This window comes from Athene cunicularia (genome assembly GCF_003259725.1).
Source record: "Athene cunicularia isolate RWA chromosome 4 unlocalized genomic scaffold, athCun1 chr4_part1, whole genome shotgun sequence".
Classification (NCBI taxonomy): Eukaryota; Metazoa; Chordata; class Aves; order Strigiformes; family Strigidae; genus Athene; species Athene cunicularia.
In genome coordinates this window covers 31,395,808-31,422,479 of record NW_020799098.1, presented here as the reverse complement: position 1 = coordinate 31,422,479, position 26,672 = coordinate 31,395,808, and the positions used below count along the sequence as shown (strand labels likewise).

Genomic DNA, 26,672 nt, shown 5'->3' with positions numbered 1-26,672 from the left:
AATCGAGGGGCGGCCTCACCAGTGCCGAGTACAGGGGTCAGATCCCTTCCCTGTCCCTGCTGGCCACGCTATTGCTGACACAAGCCAGGATGCCATTGGCCTTCTTGGCCACCTGGGCACACTGCTGGCTCCTGTTCAGCCGGCTGTCAATCAGCACCCCCAGGTCCCTCTCTGACTGGCAGCTCTCCAGCCACTCCTCCCCAAGCCGCTCCTGGGGGTTGTTGTGGCCCAAGGGCAGCCCCCGGCATTTGGCCTCATTGAAACTCCTCCAGTTGGCCTCAGCCCATGGCTCCAGCCTGTCCAGGTCTCTCTGCAGAGCTTCCCCATCCAGACATAAGAAGTGACATCCTGTTACAAGAAATGACCATTAAGCCCTATCCTTGGCTTGGTATCTTTTAACTCGTTTTCAAGTCATGAAGAAGACACTTCTCCCAATTGTAGACTAGGTTAGTAAAGCCATACCAAATTATTTTTATCCATGTGCTTTTCTAACACTATTTTAGCTCTCTCCAAGCTTTGTGAGCTTAAATTCTCCCTTATACAAGTCCTACACCTTTCTCAGCTGACTATGTTTACACTTCATCTCAGTAAACTTTTTATTGCAAACTCAAACATCCTATCAGGATTGGAAATAGTTCATTGGTCTGTAGCTCAGTATTTTCTCTATACTCTTCTTTTTATAGATGACAGCTGTGTTGGCAATCCATCAGTCCTCTGATACAGAGGCAATCTGTAATGATAGGTGAAGGCTCCTTGCTCAGCAGTTCTGCAACCTCACATCTGATTTCCTTCAGAGCTCTTTCTAAATGCCATTTGGTCCTGAGATCTTACCAGCATCTAGCTTAGCTATTTAAAGCAATTACAAAGAAGATGCTAGGCCATGTTGATCTGTATCTGCTGGCCTAGCTCTTGCAGAGAATTTAGCTTTTCTGTCATAGTCTTTATCACTAGGTGCCCCTTCTTAAACCTTTGTCATCAGCCCTCTCACTAGCCCCCTACCTGGTCCCCTGCTTTTGATGTACTTTAAGAATTCTGTGCTACCATGCTACCACCTTAAGCATCATCTTTAGATTATTTTTTTAGACCTATTATGTGTACTGTTGACCTGTGATGTGAGTTCTCCTGTTTCTCTTGTCAGCATTCAAACCACAGAACTTTTTCTGAGTAACTTTCCCAAACCACAGAACTCTTTCTGAGTAACTTTCCTATTGACCATGTAAGTATTCATTATTTCTTTTTGAGTTGCAGCACATGTTTTACCTTGGCTTCTAATACAGTATTTAATAGCCCCTAGGCTGGTTGTAGGCATCTTGCTATTTGGACTGTTCTTTTTTTGTTGTTGTTGTTGTTGTGGGTTAGTTTTGTTTTATTAACTGCCTTTATTTCTACATTGCTCCAACTTACTAGTTCAGATTTCACTTTAACTCTTCTCTTGCAACAGTATTAACCCTACTGTATTGTGGTTGCTGTTATAGAGTACCTCTCCCATGAACACCTCTTATGCTAGCACCCATGCACTACTCAAGCTGCTACTTTTGATTTGGTTATTATTTGAGGTCTACCAGTTGTTCCGGGAGGCAGTCATGTATCACTGCAATACTTTACACCTCATCACAACCTGAAATACTTAATCTCATTAGCACGATCTCTCATGACTATGATCTGCCTGAAACACAGTTTCTCCAAGTCTCTTCCTGTTTGCTACTGTCATCTTGATCAGGGGCCACTACCACAATTCTAGTTCTTTCTTAAATATTTTTTTTCTTAATTAGCTCAGTACAGACTTTCAACCATGGAGATCTACTGCAATGCTTCTTTTCTTCCTGTGTGATGCCCATGCTGTTGTACTCTTTCACATGTAATCTTTCACATATGGTGCCACTTTGTCACACGCATATCATGCTGTGTTGTTCTCAAGTCAGTAGCCTGGCAACAGTGTCCTGATTATTTTTTTTTTCCCACCAGGTCTCTGAATGCTTGTTATAACAGGGCTGTTGTTTGATACCACAGATTCTAAATCCTCCATCTATTTCTCAAGCTTCTAGAACTGACATAAAGCTCTTGCAAATTCTGCCCTAGCTTTAACACACTGGTGTGTATCAGTCAGCTGGCATCATGATCAGTCTGATCTGCCTTCCCTACACAATGTGATCTGCCTTTCTGGCTAACAGCTGATGCACCTCTAAAAAGGCTGCATCCCCCTTCATAATCCATATCAGTCTGTGAACTGGGTGTTTTGACTTGATCAACTTTCTGCCAACTTCTATTTTAAATGCTGCTGTACAACCTTGCAGCATTTCCACACCAGAGGTCTTACTTTGTTTTTGTGTAAGATACAACCTGTTCCTTCTCTTTTTTCCTGTTCTAAAACGTTTCCCAGCCTTAACATACCAATATTTTCTGGAGAAGGAACAGCTAGAGCATTAGATGAAGTAAGGTTTGTGGAGTCCTATATCATGAATAGAGAAATTCCAATTTGATTTCATTCCTGGAATGCCAGAGACAGTGAACTGGTACATGGAAAACTGCCAGCAGAGAGAAAAAGAAGCAGCAGGACTGAAGTAGATTTATATGTGATTCTTGTTTCCTGAGCTACAGAGAATACACTAAGTAGACATATGCAAAGGTTTATGAGCAATTCACATAATATGTGTGAAGCTACAAAAATGGCATTACAAATGCCTACAAAAGCGTTTCACAAAGCTGGGTGAACAAAAAACTGGCAACTGCTGTAACTTCTGTTCCAATAGACTCATCTGTATTGCTTTATTAACATTGTTCAGGATAATACATTCCTTCTGCTGCTACCTAAGGAAAAGAACACGTTTTACAAAATGTTGTTGCCCCCCATCCTCCCATTTTGTCACCACAGAGTCATCTTAAAAGGATCTGCATTCTGACTGATCTAAGCCTTCTTGCCTTCAAAATTCCACAAACCATTTTGAACTGTGTTCTTTGGTATGAAAGAGAGATGAACTAGCAATGTATGTACGCCAACAACTACCAAGCCAGGAAAAAAAAGAAATCCATGATGAAAATATGTTAATATAATTTTATATTAATGACTCAACATGACTGAAGTGATCAGAGACTGTATATACATATACTGTTTTAAAGCAAAGTGGTGGTGAGGTGCATGTAGTCATTAAGGTTTCCGTTTTCCCCTAACAGTGGTTGAAGAACCAACGATACTTCGTTAAATTTTAAAGCACATTTCAAAACCTTGTAACAAACTTCACATGAAAATTCTTGGCAATATCCTTTGGATTCATGTACTTAAAGGTAATGAGGAAGCCTTAAACAGAAGCCCATTATAATGAAATTTATTTAAATTCTTGAGCACACTATATTCATAACTTTTTAGCACTTCCCAATGAGGTGTTTACTGTATATTTCTATAAATTACGCATTCATTGCATAAAACTGCATTCATTTATCTATCAGCATACTATATAAATTATCACAAAAACAGATGAACCAACAAAAGATTCTTGAATACATGTAACATTGGTGGGCAGATAATATCAGTAATAGCTTATCTTCATGGTAAGCAGCTCTAAATGAATCCCTCTTGAATTCATTTAATTAAGAAGCTGAAAAGAAAGAAAACATGATTAAATACTGCAAAATGCATATAAAACATAGCATCACAATTATTTGAATAAACAAAGAGTTCAAAACATTCTTTTGAAGTCATTTGACATTTATGTAATAATCTCTTAAGTTTTTATATCCCATTTAGTAATTACTAAACAAGCATGAAAGTCATCAAATAGAACTTGAGTGACTGAAACTTAAATTTGCCTATTTAAAAAAATTAAAAAGTAAAATGCAATTCAAACATCTGTTCTCTTTAATCAAGTTCTGCATCTGCTCTTACTACTTGAAGTGAGAACCACCTCTCCCAGGATATTTCAGATTTATTTAGAACGTTCTTCTTTTACTGTTTGAAGTGGCCCCAGAGTGGGGAGGGTATAGAGGACTTGGCAAGGCTCTGTAGGGTTTCATTCTTAAATTCTTAATATTTTAGTAAATGAAGAAGTTTCAGATGACATTGTTGTTTCTTTACCCCTGGAATGAAACTTTGTGTTTTTAAAAAGTAGGTCTATATTGTGTGCCATACCTTTCTAAGTACTTTAGCAAAGAACAGTGATGTCATAAATTGGGAAATGGGAACACAAAGAGAAAGACTTGTGCATGACAACATACTGAGTTAACTGTACAAACACAAAGGCAACGAACTACCAAATGGAGAGGTTTCTTCACTGCCTCTAGCTTTGAATGGAAGATCTTTCATCTCCTCATCGATATGCAGCATGCTCTAGCATACACATTGTAGTAATTTCATCAGTTTTCCATTCATGGCATAATTAATTAATCTTTACAAAACATAAATATAAGTGCCATATAAGCTTAAAAGACTGTATCAGTATAAAGATGTTCCCTGCTGCGAAAGGGTGACAAGCTCATTAGGCAAGACATACAAACCAAGGCAAAACAGATGGCAACTGGCTGGGTGCTGCAGGGTGAAGTGATTATTGAAAGGGAACAGCTAGCAAGAGCAACTGCATGAAGAGGTGAACTGCAGGGTGCTGAGTGGAGAAGAAAGAGAATGCGGAGCACATGAGACTAAAAAGATAACCCAGGTCTAGGATAGATATGTAAGGCTATGTATAGGAAAGGAACTGAGAGGAGAAGAGGAATATTGGTAGTGAAAAAGTTTGGGGGGAAGAGTGGAAAGGGCTGAAGATCACAATAATCAGGCAGATAGCACTGATAGGTTCAGGAGGGGTAAAAGACTGAATCGTATAATTGTCAGGAAATACAAATATGGCAGTGTCATTTTTGATAAATATGATACTACCATAGCTATTGTTCCTTACTTTCTGTCTACAAGCGAACTGAATTTTTAGCAAAGAGACATGATCTAGAATATGGATAATGTAAACACTGCAAGTTATATAGAAGCCATAAAACAAGCTTAAGAGGCTAGATACACCAAAAAAGGAAAAAGCCTGAGGTGGAAACCCACAAAAATCCAAAACACCATAAAAAATCATAAACTAAAGAGTAGCCAAAGAGAAGGGGCAGCATTTATGAAAAATCTAGAATAGCAAATTGGACATCTGTTGGGGTAGATCTGCAAAAAGAAAAAAAAAAAAAAGTTCCCTTATGCAAAGCAGAATAGGAAAGGCTGGCCAAACTGTGCCCTTCCAGACATTAACTAGCTGGAAATGGGTAGTATAGGTAGGTAAACTGTAAGACTTACAAGAAAGCCATAAAAGCAAAAAGAGGAATTCTTAATGGTGGTAATCACAGAAGGAAGGTTCTACTCACAGAAGAGCATGCAAGCTGCCACAGGATGAAGCACATGCTTCTTAAGAGATCTGCTATGGGGCCTGTCACCTAGAATTCAGATATCCCGTTCTTTAAAGCACTAGAAACCAGCAATGAATGTGGACACTTTACATAGAGAGGAATGTGGAGGTCTCTGGACATTTATTAATGACTCCAGTGTGCTGTTGGATGGTTTAGATGAACAGAAGAGACTGAGCTGTTTTGCCTTCCATTTCAATGGGCGGTTTTGTTGCTGAAGAACAGAATTTCTAGCCACATTAAGAGAAGTAGCATAGAAAATGCTAAATTTAAGATATTTTGTTCTGACAACTGTGCATTACTGTTTTCTTGTCTTAAAATAATCCTGATTTCTGCTGTTTTGAATAAAGTAGCCTATTTTGCTGAGCACTACAGACCTGAATGTGAATCTTGGTAAATCAGAAGTAGATTTACCAGCTCATAAACTTTTCGTGAATCAATTTAATTATGCATGAAATCAACACGAAACACCTGAACAATTGTTAGTAGTGCTCACATTTATTAATAAATTTAATTTTGTATGTCTGCAAATACTATTTATTGTACATACTAATATTTTACCAGTATATTTCCAAGAAATAACTATTCCATTTTATTCAATTGCATTTAATGTCAATTGCTCAATAATATACAGGATTTCTTTACTGAAACTAATTTAATTACAGTGAGGGTAGACATTTGTTATGTGGTATACATAGTGAACAAGAGGAATTTTCAGGCTCTGGGGTATCTTGCAATTTGTTCTTGTTGCATTGACTGCTTTTCTCTAAGCAATGAATGAATACTTCATGTCTGATTTAACATTTATGTTCTTTTGATGAAAATAAGGCATCTTTTATTTATTGTGCTTTCTTGCAGCTTAGTTAATTTTCTCTGCTAGTCAATACAGAATATGTACTTTCCGTTCCACCAATACATAGTTTGGAAGGACGATAATTTTTTATGGTTCAACTATAAACTCTTTACGTTACTCTCTTCAATAATAGCTAGATACACTGGCTATAAAGGATAATCTGATAATGAAACACTTAACTGCAGCTACCAAAAAATTCTTTAAAAAGCTACTTAATGCAAGCTCTTAATGAAAACTTAAATGAAAACTTTGAATTTTCAGGTGTTCATATCATTTAAATTCAGATTAAAACAACAGCAAATGATAAAACGTAGACTTGAAAGGACAATTGGAAGTGTCAACACTGATGGAAGTGTGCTAAAAGTTTCATCCAGAAAACAAAGCAGAAAAGACAACACAGGACAGTTAATAAGTTTCAGCCAAAGGTTAAAAAAAAAATAAAAATCAACAAACTTTTTTTAACATCAGTAAACAGTGGGTAACACTTCTGTGTCCTCTTGAAGAAACCAGCATTACAAGTATTTACATTCCTAACATCCCCAGTAATACAATACTGTGATAGTGTACTGACGTCTTCTGTTTTGTTCTTACCATTCTCCCTCATTCTTTCTAATATTCTGTGTGCTCTTTGGACTGAAACTGCCTAAAGTGAGGTTTCCAGGGAGCCTTCCAATCTCTTTCCTGACTAGAAAAGCTAACAGAGTTCATACTTTTGCATTATAGTTAAGAATAGTTTCTGTCCTTCTCGTGTATTAGTTGACAGATAAAATTTTGTGTTGATATAACGAAATTTTATTGCTCAGTCACTGAGTACCTGATACTTAATATATCACTAATTCACTTTAAATATTGGGGTGAGAAGGCTTCCAAAGAGATTCTTTCAAGATACATCAACACTCCTGTCTTATTATTATAAAAGGGAAAATGTTCAACAATGTTAGATAAAATTACTGCATTACTTTTCAACAGTTAATGACAGCAATTAAAATGAAAGTTTTAGCAAAATAAAAAAATTCATATAGCTCCCATAAAAATGGTGGATTACTACAGCCATGAAAAAGCCCGGCCATGGTAAAAATGGCTCTAGCAGAGAGATATGTAACATGTTAGCTCATTCATCATGATTGTGCTCACTCAGAAAGTAACCTTCATGATGACCTCCATTTTGCATCACCTCTCCCACTTCAATACTTTATTGTATAACGGTATTTTACCAGCACATTAATTAAAACATTTTCTTCCCCCACCCTAGCCTACAAAAAGAAAATTCTTTGGAAGGAAGACTCAAAAACTTAATTGGAAAATGTGTGAAGTGGATGAAATAAATGCAAACAAAATGTTACTGTCCTACATACATGCCATCTAAAGAGCACACTTACAGACCTGCACTCTTATCTAGCACTTCTCTGGACACTTTTCTGTTTGTCACAGAAATTAACAATGACAGTGGCATTACCAGGGTCAACAAAATAACAGCATTCCCAGTACTTTTATTTATGCACATTAGAAAAGGAAGTAAGTCTTTCTCCAGTTTTTGACTCCTGATTTATGTTTATCCACCTGTTTCATCTTCACTATGGGGACATCACTGGAAAGAAAGAGGATGTACTGCATGTTGTGTTACTGTTTCACTTTATATGGGCGCATCCTCAGAGAGGACTGAATTGGTTGTTCAGAGTCAGAGAACAGAAACAATATAGTTTTTTTGACTTTTTTTTTTTTTTTTTTTTTTTTTAAGTAGGACAGTGAAGTTGATGCTTGAGATTGTGCGTATAGCATTAAAACAATTTCCGTTTTCTTTAACTGTTGCTTTAGGCTTGACAACAAAAACAGTCTTTCTTTTTTTCTGCCAGATCATTAGTATGTGTTGTTGCTAGTATTGTTAAAGGCAAAGCTTTACTAGCCTGAGGATAATTTATCACATGAAGACTGAGAGTTTCAAGGTGAAATCTACAACCAGTGAAAGTAAAAAGACAGGCATATTTCCCATCTTAAGATATATCTACACTGGGATCAATTGATGGGACATGGAACTCCTTGGAAGATCCTAAGGAATTCAGACAAAAAGATATATGACTGAAGTTAAAATGCAGGATATTAAACTAAAGGGGGAAAGAGAAAATAACTGAGTTTATATACTTGGTCCTCCTTAGTGTTTTGCACATTCACTTCATTAAAATTCAGAACTATGCACATCAAAGAGGTTTCTCTTCAGAAACATTATGGCACTGTCATGAAGATGACATGGTTGAGATCACTGAAGTGTTGAAGAATCAACAGTATTTTTAATGCTTAACAAATAAATATTAATAAATAAACAAACACATAAAGTTTATTTAAAATAATGCAACAGAAAATGGGGTCAGAGGTACCCAAGAGAAACCTGAAAAATTTAACACTGGAAAGGACCAGATAAGTAAATTACACATTTGGAAAACTAGCAAATGAAATTTGATAATAGAAAAGCAAAAGGATCAGTTCTAGTTACAATTTCCAGTAATTCTGCACTGAGTGAGGATTTAAGATTGAATGATTAATTTACTCCTATGAAAACATGAAGAATCTAGGGCAGTCCAAGTAAGCCTGTAAAATCTTGCTTAATTCTGCAGGAGCAGTAACAGTATAAAAAAAATCAAAGAAAACTGCATAACACTTAGCCAGCTATTAGATGTTTGTTATGTACTTATTCACCCACAGGGTTCATTCTTTTATGAATTTACTTGATGGGTGTTACCGATTAGTAAGTTGTGATATTGAATCTACTTAGGTCCTTAAGTCAGAATTTGGTTTATGGATCTAATAATTCCTTCATAGTAAAACATGATGCAGCACTATCTCATTTTAACATTGTGATGAATCATTCTAGTACTATCCTGGATTTCTTCTATTTCTTTCTTCCCCATCTTTAACTTACTAACAGGTTCACTTATTTTCCACAGGCATTGCATAATAAATTTATTGAAATGAAACATTTAATAGAATCCAAAATTTCTCTCTTTCCCCCACTCTGTATTCTTGATGTCCTTTATTCTTAGCTTGGATACTGAGGAGAACAAAATCTACACAGGGCTCCAACTTCTCCAAATAAAAGATGTGTCATATTTCACTAAATACAGGCTCAATTGTGGGGAAAAGAAAATTTGAAAATAAATCCATCCCACCCAAAATTTAAAGCAACCAGATTAGCAAGAAAAGAGGGAAACCCCCTATGTTACTTAAATAAATATTCTTAAAGCTCACAATACATGATACAACAAGGTATGTAATGGACCTGAGCAATCAGGTCTGCAATAACATCAATGGTATTCACAGAATCACAGAAACATCACGGTTGGAAAAGACCTTGAAGATCATCCAGTCCAACCATTGTGTTGGCATGCCAACTCACAGAGCATATTAATATTCACAATGTACTGTTCCACTTCAGATATCCTAGGTATCATACAGCAGTCAAAAAAACCTAGTGCAGTCACAAAAGCCATGCAAGTCTGGAAATTGGCACAATCATATAAGCATGTTGTTAATAGGTGATAAGAACATTCCTAAGATGAAATAACTAAAATGAAACTAGTACAACTGTCAGGTTTTCTTCAGTAACTGTTAAACTGCATGGCAATCAACACAACAACAACAACAACAACAACTGCTCTTTCCTTTTAGTAAACTTGTTATGAGAAATGTAAGTGAGCTCAGAGTATGGGGTGACATTTGGCAGTGCTTCACAAGTGATCTTATGAGCTGTAGATCAAGCTCATAATTCCTTCTTCTTTTAAGTTTAAGACTTAAGCACTTAATGGGAAGTAAGAATACCTCATGCTTAGGAAAACTGGATCCTGTCTTTCACCCCAAGTCAGTTGAGCTAGAAGGTAGTCTCCAGAGATGATGCTGAGAGGCTGTACACATTATCCCAGATGGCAAACTACTAAATCCATGCTGATGAAATTTTGCAATACACTATTGGGCCCTTTACAGATGTCTTTACCTAGCAGAAATGAGTAAAAAGCAGAAGCACACCTTCTGTGCATACTGTAAGAGGAAGAGTTTTCTTGAGTATGATGGTATTAAATGCTAAAATAATCTGAGGTGATCTAAACATAATGTCAATTAATCTACATAAAGAGGCCAGAGCCAGTAAACAAAAAATAGTTTTAAAGTCTTGCAGCAAAAACTAACAGAAAAATTTTATGTATTAGCTGAAATGTTAGATCTAAGTTGGCTTCCCAAGGCTAAATCCTTACTAGTGGAACATAATACTGAATATAAAGCTGGTTGCTGCACTGATCACAAGATCTAGTCATACAAACCAACACCAAGAAGTATCTCAGAAAAATCACAGAAGTATTTCTCATATGATTCTTTAAGTGACTGTAAAAACAATAGAACTGTTAACATTAAGAGACAGATCTTTTGTTCTCTACTTACTAAAACATATCACTTTCTGAATCTGGTGTGCTAACGTTTCTCTTATGTATATATAAGTTGACATTTCATCATACCCTATCTTTCAGCAAAATCTACACTGCAAAACATATGCCATCCACTTACTCTTCCATACATGGTAATAGTAATGCAGACTAATATTCTGTGAAGGATTAGTCTACTAGTTTATAGAATCCAATTTCACTGGAAGTAAGGAAAATCTCTTTTTTTAAATGCACTTTGGCCACCTAGAGGGGGGAAAACTGCACTCATGCATATTATCTCTATTGTAAAGCCTACCATAGCATGCTAAGACTATGTCAACTGTGTGTGTATATATGTATATATATATATATATATGCACACACACACATAAGGATATATACATATATAGGTATATAAATATATATATATGTCATATATATGTTTCTATACATAGATACACATCTCTACAGGAAAAAAAAAGATTGAAGCAATGAGAGGAACAGCATAGTTTCAAATAGGATCAAAAGTCAATGGAACAAAATTGCTAATCCAGGAGAATAGAGCAACAGGAAAAGGACTCTCCCTCATTAAAAATATTTCGCCAACCTACAAAACAAAGGTTTGGGAGAGAAAAATCAAGAAGTCTCTGTTTTGTTCCCGAAATTTGATGAGTAAGGAAATGTCATTGAATTGCTTTTATCTCAGTAGCCTGGTCCATCACTACTATAGCACTGAAGATTTCCTTAATTGCACCTTTCCTTTGCCTCCAGCTAGACTTTTTCATGTACATCTGAAAATGGTACCAGGATCACAAGAAAATGCTATGGGCCATATAGGCTACTAAAAAAACCATGTAACAGATCAGCAAGAAGATGTGAATCGTAAGTCTAGACTACCTCTGTAGCTGACCTCCCAGTTGAAAGCATCCACCTACAAAATGCGAGAACTGTATTTTCATTACAATTTTTCTACTTTTTCTGCTTGTCAGACAAATGATAACTGTTTAATCAACAGCTGTACATATAATTAAGAAAGACTATAACCCTATCTTTACTCTCTGGTGTGGCTAATAAGAGGAGGGTACTTTTAGTGATAATTCATAGCTTAGCACTGTACAATGGTTTGGTGTTTTTGTGCCTTGTCTTATGTACATATTATAAAGATACACAAATAAATATCTAATAAAGGTTTATAAACTCAAGCACATGTTTTCTTTTGTATTTTTCATGGGCCACTGTGTATATTCCATGTGCCTGTGCTCAAACCCATTTAACTGGTCTGCATTAACAGTCACGTTAACAACATGAGCTTTTCAGCCATTTTTGGTTTGCTTGAATTAATCACCATTATTCCTGCTTCTTCAAGCTCCCACAGATTTCAGTGGTACAAATTAAACATTGTTTACCTGAAAGATATTCTTAAACTTATACAAAGCTATTAAAATCTATAAAATGGTAATTCAATGAGAGATTACCTGTATGGGTAGCCATGGTATTTGGAGCGAAATATCGACAATAGGAAACTGAAGAAAAAGACCACCAGACCCAGGCCTACAAGGCATATTACTGGAAAGAAAATAACTTTATTAGCACATAAAAGATTTAAAACTGGAATATCTACAAAGAATATTATGTATGTCAATCATTTATGGAGAATTTTGATACAGTTAAATACAAAAATGTTACTGCCTTTACTACTGATGCCCACTATCTTCTGACAGGGTTTCAAACATATACAGAAATAATATTTATGGTTATTAAGATAAAATAATTTGTCAGGCTGAATGTATTTTCAAGAAAAAAGAGCAGAAATTTGCAACTCGAATATATGTGAATGCTGATAATGGATTTAATAACCCTGTAAATTACACAAATCAAGTAATGTAATTTCAGGTATATGCTTGTACTTTTTGGAAAACAAATTACATTTAGAATAATATCCTTTGTCTAATGGAATTGTGTTCTCTCTAGTCAACCAACTAAGGCTGAAGTAACAGCAAAGACAGTTTAGTAAATACATTAGTAACTTAGTGGCTAAAATATTTCACTGTTGTAAGTTCCAAGGCTGGTAGCCAAATCACTTTTTAATCTTAACTTGATAGCAATATAAATCTTTAGGTTTTGAAGATAAATAACAATGATGCAGACCTTCCAACAGCATACAGATGCAAGAACTTTGAGCCTTTTCAGGCAAAAAAATGAATTAGCAAAGTATAATAAATGCTTAAATTAACAAATAAAATCTGGAACACCAGTTGGCACCCTGTGTAATAATAGCATAAAATCTTTTTGATCATGATATCTTGCTCAATTGCATCTAAATTAAAAATAAAGGCAACATGTTACAAGCTGATGCATATAATTAAGATACACCTTATCTACTTTTGATGATGTTTTGGTTCTAGTGAGCTACATTGACTTTAAAAGCTTCTCTCCTTATACTATTCCTACTTTAGCCAAGTCTTTGCTATTTAATTGCAATATTCATGCTTCAAAAGTATGTTGGCTTTGAACGAAGGATGAGCAACCATGAAGCTGGGGAAACTGACAATGATGCATTTTTTCATTAAAACCGACCATGTGGAAACTGACATATGTCAATTGAAATATAAAATTTCTGCAGTTATTTTGAGAAAACTAGTCATGTACAAATCTTATAAACACAATTCGTTATGAAGAAATCACCACTCATAAATATGATTTCAAAGCATGGATGAATAAGTTGCAAAGCGTGAGCAGTACAGGGCAGGTACACAGACAGCATTCCAATAATGTCCACAAGCAGAAGAGACTGAATTTGTACTGCAGCCCATTGTTATTTTGCTGTTTCCTTGTTCATGGAGCAAGATCTCAATTGTGATCTAAGACCATATTCCAATTAAACTCATGTTACTGTCTCTTTTGACATCAGTATTAAAACTAGATATTGTAAAATACATTCATAATGAAGTTATATGTCTTCAGCTCCTTGAAGAAGACCCTCAAATCACTACAGATTAGAGATCTCCAGCCAACATTCAATCGACTATTATGAAGAATTATAGAATGCTTTTATAGAAAACAGTTGACCAGTCCTATCTGCAACACTATCTATTACATAGAAGAAGCTAAAGAACTGATCTAGAAAGAAAGAAGAAGCAGCATAGTCTGGTATCTTTCAAAGGTCTTCAATGCCTTATATGAGAAAAAGAGTAAGTGGCAGGGGATATGAAAAAAACATATTTTAAAAGGTATGAAAGCTGATGGGCATATTTGTTTCAACCTATACTCAGTAAAAGTTTGTTCAACATAACAGTTAGGGAGTTTAAATCTGGATAAAATACTTTTATATTGTGGGTTTATGCAATTAATTGCCAGAAAAATATTGCAAATATTCTGAATTACAACAACATAAAACTTGCACTTCAGGCTAAGAATCTTTAGACATTATAGGATATGTTCTGCACTACATCTACTGTTGGGCTTTCACCTTCCTTGGAAGGACAGGACACTGGGAAAGTGTACCAAGGAAATGAATTTTCACACTCCTTTGGATGTCGTCATCTTAAGCATCTTAAATGCCTAAATTCACTTTGAAAACAATGTTTTGAAACTCTTGTTCTTTATGTCACTTTCAACATAATTCAAGAGCCAAAAAGCATTTACGTAGTACTACGTAGTGGAAATACTGTGTCAAGCTGTACCTTGGCTGAGTATGCTTAAAACATTTTTTTACTGTTACATCTTCATGTGAAGGCAGTTTTAACAACAGAATTTTTATACTCTCCTCCACTCCACAAAAGAAAATTGGTTTAAGGTAGGAGCCTTCTGAAAACTTAATCAGATATTTATTTGTAATTTTTCAATGTCTTCTAATTGTCTAAACATTAGCTTAGTTGTACTAAAAAACTTACTTCTCCTTTTTCCAACATCCCCTTTGGAGGTAGCAGCTTCATTAAGGAGTACCATCCCCATGGTGATAGCAGCATCTGTATCGCTATTGTCAAGGAAAACAGCAGATGTGTGGATACTTCAGAAAGCCACAAAGGTACATCTATGAACTAAAGCTTTCAAGTTCATAAAATGAAAGTATTTATTATATATAAAACTGCATATCACAACCTGTACTGTACAAATACACTCACCTGTGGCAAAAACGTGCAGTAAGATTTTCCTTTGTGCATTCTAGATAAAAAAGGAAAGAAGGTTCGAAAAGATTTAAAGGAAAAGTTGTCAGGCAGGACACAAATTTTTGACAGTTATGAAAATAACTATTTCCCAATATCATACAATATTCTGTATATTGTACTAAAGGATTTTTAAAAATGAGAACTGCAAGAACCAGAAATCATTCAGTGTTATTGCACACAATTCATTGGTTATTTGACGCAAACTGAAGCATCTGGACTGCTTTATCTTCCTCTGCTTTTAGATAAGACATTAGCTCCCTCTTTAGTGTCATATTGCTTAACAGTTAAGCAGAGAAACGTCTCAGAGGCAAAGTCCTCAGTCACTTTCAGTGTTTTATATCTCATTATAACTGTTACAAATGTGAACAAGTACATAATGATAAAACAATTGAACTAATTTAGCAAGATCTTAAACCATTCACTTAATTGTTTATTTGAAACTGTATAAACAAAAAGCAATGGTTACTACTGTGCACAACATCTGTTCTGAAGAGCAGGCATGTCTGAATGCCATACTGAAGCAGGAGTGCATCATGGGAGCTGAATCTCACAATTTCAGGAAATATGAACTTCATAAGAGCTAACTACCACTTGAAGAAGATTGGATTTTTAAGCATTACTTATCCCAGGGCTAGGTAGTAGGATGACCACAAACTTTAAGAATGCTGTTTCTATTTATGCACAAAGAGAATTAATGGGAGATAATTTAAACATGCTACATCCATAAACAGTATCTGCATCCTGTAACATTCTACTTGCACTAATCCTATCAATGTTCATATTAACATTTGTCATATTAGAAATGTTCAAAGTTAAACAAAAATGCTGAAAGACATCTGAAATGTCAGTTATACAATTTCAATTAAGCTAATTTAGAAATGTCAATGCTAACATCATCACACTTCATCAGAGATTAGCAGCTTGATTCAGGTCTGAGACTTCTAAATTTCATATACATAGAATGAGAAAAGTCAACTGAAGAGTAACAGGTTTTTAAAAAAACAAACACTAATGGTGAAGGAGGCAGATGACAGTAGGCAACATCAAGGAAATAGAAGTTTTAACACCACCTCTTCAATATAGACATTTACCTACAGTCCTAAATTAGACACTAATTAGAAACATAACAGCCCAAATTACTGTCTCACACATGAACAAGGTAAAAGGCATAGGGTCACTCTTATGAATAAATGGTTATATTGAAATTTTCCAACAGCTTATTACTGGACTTGACAAAATAGTAAAAAAAAAATTTGCAAAATATTGTGAAAAAAGCCAACCTTAGAATCCATGAGACTATGCAAATTGGAAGTGAAACCAAAAATTACTTTGTAAAAATTTTTCCTGTTAACATTCAGAGTCATGAGCACAAAAAAAAAAAAAAAGGAAACAGAACTGGAAAGAATGTAATAAGAATCATTTAGTTCTCTGCTTTCAAAAGCTGCAAAAGCATAAAAACTAATTAATTGAAGAAGCTGCAACAAGAAGGGCTGAGAAAAAAAAATTCCTCATTTATTCCTACCCAATTAAGAAAAGCCCCTAATGTAGTATTATCTAATAACTTCGATTTACCAATCCCTCACTTGTATTTATAGTAGTGGTTTTGTTCTTAGTTTAACTGAGTCATGGGAAAAAAATAGCCCCAAGATGTGAGCATAACTCACCAGACCAACTTAGGGAAGTGCTACTTTGCAAATGTTCTGGACTGCTTTGTAAATGGAATTTATTCACTTGATTATCTCATGCAATATTGCACATAATGTGGTCCTTTCCTATTTCCCTTACCTGGCTGCTTCTGAGAAACAAACCAACCAACCAACCACACACTAAAAAGTCATTTGGCAGACAATATTTCTGTAACTTAGTTCCTATTTTTCTTGCCAGACCATGAGTTTCACTTTTCTTAACATCAGGAATAACGGTCTCAGAAAAGTAACTGTTTGCTCTGCAGCTGAGAGTTTTAGATCTGTTATCAGCTGAACTGTGCTGGGTTTTTTCCTCTCTTTTGAAGTCTCACATCATTACCCCTAAAGCTTCCCTTACATTGCCACTATTTTTGCCTCAGTTGTTGCTTTCTAACTTTAGTCATCATTACTGAACTTTCAGACTCACTGGTTGCCTTTTAGCTTCAATGATATCAGCTTCATAACTTCACACTCTAACACCAAGCATGTCATTTGCCTCAGCTCTGTGATGTTGAAGTAAAAATTTAATCTTACTGAGCTGTGATTTCAATGCAATAATTAGCTTTTTACCAAAGAATATATAGGTTATTATTTTTTGCTCCTGTTTCTAACATTGTATGTTATGTCTTTACATTGTTTTGTTATTCTACAAAACAAAGTAACAGTCTTGGTCTGAAAACAGTCTTTTACAGTATCATATTTGTCTAGCAGCACAGAATGTACAATTTTAGCACATGGTTACTTGGACAGTTTTCCATTTGCAAAAAATTAAATGGCATCAAAAGATGTACTTATTTTCTAATTTCTCTTTATCTCCCTCACTATGCATTATGAAAATATTCTGAAAACATGAGGAGAGTGTGGCACTCGGATAAACCACGGCTAGCAAATATTTTAAATTCAGATGCTCATGTTTTCTGATAAACGTATCCCTCTGTAGCAATTCTTTTTCTGTGTAAATCCAGTTATATATCTTCTCAAATTTGGAATGATTTCACTTTTATATATTATATTAAACTGCTGCTGCTCCTTTTCTCAGCTGGTAAATGCATTTCATAGAAATTGACAACATATGTTATCTAGTTAGAGCATTTAAAAAGGTTCTTAACATTTTGATACAAGAAGTTTTAAAGGAGGATGAAAAGGACAGTGGTCATCAGAATTTGTAAGATTATTCAGAAGTACTAAAAGAAACCACAACACCAAACACAAACCCAAAACAAACCAAAAAAAAGACTGAATTAGTAAACTCCAGAATGATAGATATCCTACAAAATGAAAGTGATTACTGGTAAATTCTGGAGCCTTTTTATTAGCCTCTTTATTAGCATACTTTAATAGAAGATTAAATCACCGTTAATTCCAGCCAGAATGCCCAAATGGAAGACTACGTGATGATTTGTGAGTTTATTAATGTGCTATATAATGTATATTTTTCCTTCACAAATTTAGTTCAAATTAGTAGTGAGTGGGGAATAAAAGGAGACAAAATGTTGACTAACACTTGGTTACTTTTGTGAAAAAAGTTTGGTGGTTTAATTCATATTTTGCTGGATTTCTGCAAAGAGCACAAAATCCAGCAGTAGCATTACACACATAAAGAAACAACTACTTTTTATTTGCAGATCACACAGTTGCTTAATAACACTTGAGCAAGAAAGGCTAGAGAACAAAGTATTCACCCATTCGAGCTTATGCTCAGTTTACTCAACAAAAATGGGTACAGATTATCACACAAACTGAAAACTTTTAGTTCACTTTATCATACATGAAACAACAAAAAAAAAACCACATACATTTTTTGTGAAGGAATAATATGATCAACAAGAAAATCTATGGTGCTTTTTCTTCCCTTTTAAAGATTTTTTTTGGCTGGGGGGTGATTACAGCATGAGAAATTTTTTGTTGGCCTCTTACAAGGGGGGCATATTTCATTTACTGAGGGATATTTGTCTTAACTTTTCCCTACTAATACTTAAACCTCTAAAAAAACTGTTATGATTTCAGAAATACCAACTACATTACAGGTTCTTTATCTGAACCATTTCCATGAGGTTTTAACTTTTGATTTACATTTTAAATCTGTAAGCATAACATGCATTCTAGTCATTCCATTTAGGAAATAATCTTCAGCCACATGCATTTTCTTGAAAACAATGTATTGGTCACTTTTCCCAGCGTGAGAATCTGATTTTTCTGTCATATGTAGACGATACTGATGAAGACAAAAAGCATGGTTCTGCAATGGAACAGGTTTCATGGTTTCTTTCAAGACATTGTTCAGGAAACAATGAGCAATGATTCTAATATTCCACTCATGCTATTCAATGTGCAATCAATTCTCAATTAGACCATAACCATCCCAGTGGATGACTCAACAGGCCTTGAGGGCTGAGGATGGAAGCATGTTTAAGATACCAATCACTGTATGTCTCATTTCAGTGAAGGAGGATGACTCCTAACTCAGAAGTTGAAAAAATGGAGCATAGTCTGAAAATTATTTATTTGAATATGTATTTAATTTAAGCATGAATTGTGCACAATCAAGATGTAATTCAGGATTTTTAAATGGCCTGAAATCTGGTGATGCTGATACTCACAATAACCCTGAATATTCTTTCAGCTTAAAACCTTCTGGTTTCAGTTACACCAAATGGCTTTACAAGAATTTCAGGAATTATTTCATAAGTCTTGGCACTGGAGTTCCCCTCAACTCCTTGAAATATGCAATTTACAACAATGAAGTAGCTGGAAGTCTGCATTTCAACCATTTAAATGCCAACCAAGTACAACACTTTTTAATGCTTTTTCATAATTTTAACAGAGCAAAGAACCTCCTATAGTGAAAAATTTTATTATCCTTTCGATTAGTTTCAGTTTCAATTTATGAGACTGTCTTTCTAATCCACAGATAATCTGATGGAACCATCCTTTTTGTGACCCATTTAGACACTTGAGAATGTAAAGGCCATACAAAAGTTTTGGGAGAATCCATTTTAATTCAACAGCAAGAAAGTAGCATAAAGATACTGACTAAGTTTGTGCTAAATCACTAATCAAACATTCAGGGTTTTCAGCCTGATTTACATGCTAATTATTTATATTGATGTCATGTTTTAGGATCACCTAAAACTAACTCTGGGGAGATGATTTTTACATTTATTATTCATGACTTTTTTTTGTATTTTATATTACATCTGATGGAGTTTCAGGGTTAGTTCCGACCATCTTGCAAATTCCTATAGTCTGGTTTGCCACTATACAAAATAAATATTTTTTTCTAACCTTATTTACATTTTGCAATTTGTCTCTACATATTTTCTGGCCTAGAGACATAGAAACCACAGAACTATATACATCCCCAGAACAGGCAGATGCATAACAGTACTTCAGTTTCCTTAATGTAAAGCATACCAGAGATTAAAAATAATTCAATGAATTTTTCTTAATAGCTTAATTTCTTAACTTTTAAACACAGATACATTGCCTAAAACAAGCTCTATTTGAGCTGTTTGTAAGTATTTATGATGCTATATAATTTTCTCTCACTGTTCTAACACTTTATTACAAACATCTACCTTATTTTCAAGCACTTTCTCTCAAACACTAGACAGTATGTTGTCTCTTCTGTTTGTTAGCATACATCCTTCAGCATTCAGACACCATCTCTCTTGCTTTCTCTAAGCACATATAAATCTTTTTAAGAATATCACACATTCTTTTTCTATATCATAAATCATCGAGTATAACTCTAGGCTGGCATTATACTTTCCTCCATTGTTAAAGACCTGTGCAGTATCTTAACAGACACACTTTATTCTTAGCTGAATGCACTTGAGGATTATTCAGTTTAGTAAAGGCTATCTGTGAATCCAAAAGATAAAATGTTTAACTTTGGACTATGTTTCTGCATCTTTTAACCACTCATATATGTTTCTTAAAAGTTAAATATTAAAATTATTGATTGATGCCTAAAGAAACCCTTAAAAATACTGCTGCCTTCAGCCTGCAGTCACGGAATGCCTCTTGGTCTGTGGACTAGTAGCCAGGTATTTGCAAAAGGCAAATAGAAATGGGGCAACTGCCAGAGCAACCGACAGTTAAATTTGCTTCTCAGAGGTCTGCATTTCCATTGGAAAATTTTAGAGCCAGAAATTGAAAATGGTTGAAAAACTACAAGAGTTAGTATTTTCATATAGAGGACATGTGCCATATTCGAAGGTAATTCACCAAATCAGGTATCATTCAATTAGGTGACCAAAGAGTTGTATGTTGCACTGACGAATGCCCTGCTGTAAATTTAAGGTCTCTGCTTACCTCTCTGACATCTAAGAGACTTTAGTATCTTTCTTAAAAGGTCGTATTATGAATTATTTTAAGGTCAAGCAGTAGAAGATTTAGCTAATGGAAGGAAATTTCTTGATTTTACTATCTTGATTTTACTAACTAGTTCTTGATTTTAGTAACTATCAGCTCCTTATGCTTCGTTACAGTTAGAAGGAGTCAGGCAGTCTCTCTAGAAGAGCCAGAAGAGCCTACAAGGTCAACAGACAGTATTGGTGGATAACCAAGACTAAAGAATAGAAAACATACAGTATGTTTTGCTGCTCTGGACATTGATTTTTATAGTTAATTAAGAACCATGCTTCAATATGCTGTAATTTTGTTCTTTCAGTTCTTTTTTCACTGTGGTGTTCTTCCCTTTTTTCTTATCCTTAAGATCGAGCATACAAAAATCTTATCTCACTGCTTTAGTTGTCATCATCATTCACTTTTACATAATCTCTGGGGAACATAATTTGATTCCATTATGCATGACTGATGGAGTCTTACTACCAAGAGCTAAAAGAGTATTGTTCTACTGACTTTGACTGAAAATTTCAGATTCTTATGCTCAGTGACTTTGCATGAGCCCTACTGACACACAGAAAGACATCTCCCATTTAAATTCATTCTATGGTTAAGATTCCTACACCAAAGAGGCACTTAATACACTTAATCGAAATTCACTCTGTAGGACAGGAAATATCTTTCATAGCAGGTGTAATTTTAATGCTACAGAAAAGATTTGTCTTTTTGTTTGTAACCAATCAAATTTATTTTTCCTTCTCAGCCAACATCTCATATCCACCTACACAGCTGTCACATTAAACTCTGCCTTGGGAATTCAAATTAACAAACTGAAAAGCCATTTCCATTTTTACTTCTGTGCATGTGTTTTATCAGCATCAAAGTGAACTAAGGTTAATAGTAATAATGAGAAAAATTATCAGGTTAATAGTAACTGCTAGTTCTTATAATAATGGTTTAGATTTATCTCCTGTACAAAAATAATTTGCTTAATAACTGAAACTAGTTTGATAATGAAAATATTTACTGTAACTTTTAAACTTACTCTGTATAATAAAGATTCACTGTTATCGCAAAAGGAAAAAAATATGACACACTGCATTCAAATCAGTTTTATTTCTCCAGGGAATGACATAAAAACTTGATGAAAACGGACGTTCATTAAAAGTACTGATTAGTGTATACCAAAGGGAGAAATTAAAGAACTGATGAAATCTTTCAACTTCAACACAGCCTATCCAACCTTACTATTCCTTATCTTTCTCACTGTATCTTCACACAGAGCCACATTTGCGGCTCAACACTGCATATTCCAATGGCTGTTCAGTTTACAACAGTCAACATACTCTATCAGTATTCAACTATAGTTAATTACAACAGTAAAAATGACAGCTCTTAATTCCACAGTTATACCTCTTCTGTCTCTATGTCTTCTTAATAACTCTAGCCTCCCTAACTCTAGCAACAGTACTTCAATACCCTTGTCTCTAGTTCCTCTTCCTTGCCTCTCCAAGAATGTGAAACTACCCTGTACTTTTTTAAAAAAAATAAATACCTGATAATTTCCATTGACTCTTATTATCTGTGACCCCATTTCTATCAGGAAATGGTTGCAAGAATAGACACCAGCAGCTTGGAACATCTGCATGAGGAAAGAGTGTAATTTTTCAACTTGGAAAGGAGAAAAGAAAGAGAAATCTATATGGCGAATTTTATAAAGCCCCAAATAGATGTAAACATTTTTTAAAAACAGGAGAAAGGACTATTCCATATGTCTTTATTTAGTAAAGTCACACAATACCACAATTGTGCAAATTACAGGCCAAAAAAAAATAAATTCTAGAGGAGTAACTTCCGAATACTACATGAAGTTATGACTGAAAATTGATTGCTATAGAATTCTGTGCCATGATATATACAAAAAAGGATAAAAAAGAAAAAAAGAATATATTCATCGGTGGCTAGGAACTATAATATTCTGTATGCTAGATAGGGCCCCAAAATGACCAAATCATTGATTATATTTGGATGTTTTGTTTTGTGCAATCCTTCTCTATCTTCTTAAAAGTCATTGCTGCACTTATACACATGGATGTATCCTGTGATGATAACTTGAGAAGATGCTAAACTTTACTGCTAAATCATAATGCATTTAGATATATGCTCTTTTATGTGGTAGAATTAGATATCTAGCTAACAAATAGATTGTCTTACCAGGATTGCTCATGTGAACAAAGTTGTCTGTCTGTGTAAATTATGCAGTCATAGGGTCCTCAAAGATATTCACTCTTCAGAAGCAAAAGCCTTGCATTACAGGCTGCACAATGTCTAGCAAGTTGATAGCCCCACATAAGTTACTGCTTTAATATCATTCAACAAAAGAAATTTCTGTTGAAATAAAATCTATTCCATACTCTTATTTGAAATAATTTTTGTTTGTGTAGCCTGCCATATTTATTCTACAGCAGTTATACATCCATTTCTGTGATAACTTTTCTATTTCACAGGGAAGTCCCAATACTGATAGAATTCTACATAACCCCCCAAATTAATATGTGTGTAAACTAAACTCAGTTGCTTGAAGCAGTGATCATCAGGCTGATGTGAGGATAAATACTGATTTTATATTACATAAAACTTCCTTCTCAATTGCAAATGTTATCAAGGTTCTATTGCTGCTGGGAAGGAAATCAAAGTTGGTCAATTTAATGAAAACTAAAGTTCATATTTAAAAGACCAGCAAATTCTTATGGATGATTAAATGCAACCTCAAATTAAGTTTATACTTAACTGTTATTCAGTATTGTTTCTCTGGAAATAAATATTAAAGCATTCTCTCTGCCAGAAAAACAAACAAACAAACAAACAAAAAAACCCCAAACCCAACAAAACAACCAAAACAAACCTGTCAATCTATGGCTAGCAATGAGCTGTAAAGCAGAATGAATAAAAGCAAACCTTGCCTTTTGCTTTCTTCCTAGGCAATCAAAAACAAAACCATAATGGATCACATTACCCCATAGAATGTTCTGTTCATTTCTGAACGAAAACGTTACTGAAGACTCCACTAATTCAAGGCTGGCAAAAGATCCAAAGGGAAGCCAAAACCTTATGACAGACTAGACTGTTACACATAGCAGCGTGAGCCAGGAACCACAGCTGGGGAGGTTCAGACTGGATGGTAGAACAACTTCACTTCTGTAATTGCCCAGAGAGATTATGTAATCCCGGTCCTTGGAGTGTTTAAACACTTGCACTAGACAAATACATGGAAGATCAGATCCAGTGTTGGGGATAATCCTGTTTTAAGAGGAAGATTGAAGAATATGATCTTGAGAGGTCCTTTTCAACCAACATTTAAGATTTCTATGATTATTTCTTGAAGTTAACTTTCCAAGACAAGAGAAAGGGGAGCCAAACAACAAAAAACCTGAGTAACAGTCATGTTGTCAGTATAACACAGAGCCCTCAAAGTTTCAGAGTATTAATGGCCTGAAGGTCACAAAAGTGTATCTCATAACAGACACCATCATATCCAACCATGTTATTTCATTGTTCTCTGTGAGGGTGCTCACCCACAATGACACAATGACTTGCGCGGGCACAGTTTTGGATTCCAGATCTATTTATTTGCTCCATACCTGAGATAACAGACTCTTTCCTGGGTGTCATCTGAATGACTGAGCAGGAAGCAGTGAGTGTGCAGCAAAGCTTATCAGCTCTGGGTCAGCTTGAGCATGGGCAACTAGGTTACTTTGCACTGCATTTCTCCTAATGGGAAAATTGTATTGGGATGCCAAGACAACTCTGGATTTGGATATATTACAGTTTAGATAGATGAGATCTCTGTCTTGGCAGGGTGGAGCTATATTGTTGTGGACTAAATGCTCCTGGAACAAGAACAAAAGCAGTGATGCCATGTTGTGCTGGAGTTTGACTGGAGTTGCCTCTGTACTCAGCCAGCCCAGTGTCTCCACATGCTCTGGACCACACAACCATTTCACCTCAAACACTGCACTGTAGAACTAGCTTGGACAAGTGAGTCTGAAAGATCTATAAATCCTCATTTAATAAGGTCAAAAGAATATCAGAATTATGGGGGGTAGTTCTTACATGAAGGACTGTTTCTTAGTTTTTAAAAGCTTACTTATTTTTATTCACTATTCTGCAGCATGGAATTCAACAAGGTCTATGACAAAATATTTCCAAAGAGTAACTTTACCCAAGGTATAAGATACTATGGACTCGGTAAGATGCACCCATCAACCACCATTAAAGAGCCTCAGAATAAATCAGAATCTGATTTGGGACTTCGGAAATTAAATAATGCCTCCTTGTTCTGAAGTGCTTGCTTAGTGTGGGTTTTTAAACACTCCAGAAAGTATTAAATCTAAGCCATTTCAGCTAGTCTGATCTGCCACTAAATGCAATATCAGTATTTTGGCTGTTAGAAAACATCACAGAAATAAAATTAAGTAAAAAAATAATCAAAATGCTTTTTTTTTTTTTTAAAAAAAATTCTTTTACTGATGTAATATTTTACGTGCTGTATTATTACTTTGACTTCCATTGTGGTACCACTAAGATGTAGAAAACATCTGTTAGAACTAAAACTATTTGTTTAAAATATTATAAAAAATTTCGGCATACACCTAGTATGTAATCAGTAACATTGTATAGATTTTATTTAATGTAATTTTGCTTTATAATATAATTTAAACAAGAGTATCTGACATCTTTAAAAACTCCTTAACCATGTCCTAATTATGTAGCTACAGCTACAGCTTTGGAAAAAAACAGCAGATCTTTATATCTGATTCATCTGGCAGACCAGGTAGAATCATCATCTAAAAGCAAGTGTAGAAATGCAATGGAAATTCATATTTTCTCATCAGAGGCATTACAAATTCACTTTATAGAGAAACACAACATTGCATTTCAACATTTAGCAAGAAGTGACAATGTTGTCCTTGTCCTTACTACTACAAAGTGAAAAGAAGCAACCAAATGAAGCATGTACTACAGCATAGTAATATCTTATTTTAAAATTCAATGCATCTTTTAAACTTTAAAGGATAAAGTGAATGTATTAGTGTTTCTCAGTCTGGCATACTTTTTTCTAATTCCCATATTTTCTAACACCATTTCCCAAATAAACAAATAAAGAATAATTACTATCAACATTGAAAGGATAAAGAAATATTAATTCTTTCATGCATAACTGTCAAAATCTGTCAAGATTTCATGTCATTTGTGAAATCTGTGTGTAACCAGAACCAGTTCAATAGTACTGAGCCATGAAATGAAACCTTAGAGAATTCTTTTTGAAAGTGGCAATGAACAACCTCACTGAAAGGATTCTTTCAGCCAGCTGCTTTAATGTCGTTAGCCAACTTCCCAGTTTAAAGACAGTCTATGCCAACAAAAATATATCACTTTCATGCCTGAGTCAGACAAACAAAATATGTCGTGAACAAAAGTTTTGTTTATTTTTAATCTCAGCTGGTTTTGGGGTTTACTCTTCCCATTCTCAAGCAGCCAAAAAGATTTGTTTTAGGTAACAGATTTGTTTAAATTGTGGCAGTTTGTGAAAAGCAAAAAACATTAAAAATAAATTGTGGCTATACAAAAGAAAGCATAACGATGATACCATATAAAATGCATACTATCTATTACACAAGAAACTTTTAATCTGAAATATAATAGCTGTCATATTTTTTTAAAAATGTAGCAATTAATAATCACTGAGTTTTGACTTGGCAGTTTTCAGGTAAAGCTATTTATCTTTAACTCTCTCTTCCCAAGAAAAGGTGCCCAAATTTAGAAATAATGAACA

General features: G+C 34.8%; 1 protein-coding gene across 1 annotated transcript in view; it reads right to left on the bottom strand.

Annotated features, from left to right (window-relative positions):
- Window positions 1-2,739: 2,739 nt before the first annotated feature.
- Window positions 2,740-26,672, bottom strand: part of TUSC3 (tumor suppressor candidate 3) — an 89,835-nt gene continuing 65,902 nt past the window's right edge. The window contains exons 8-10 of the mRNA XM_026846984.1: window positions 14,526-14,600; window positions 12,108-12,198; window positions 2,740-3,593 (exon numbers count right to left, since the gene is read on the bottom strand). Of these exons, the coding sequence (XP_026702785.1) occupies window positions 3,578-3,593; window positions 12,108-12,198; window positions 14,526-14,600 (182 nt within the window). The 3' untranslated portion in view covers window positions 2,740-3,577. The remainder of the gene's footprint in view (window positions 3,594-12,107; window positions 12,199-14,525; window positions 14,601-26,672) is intronic.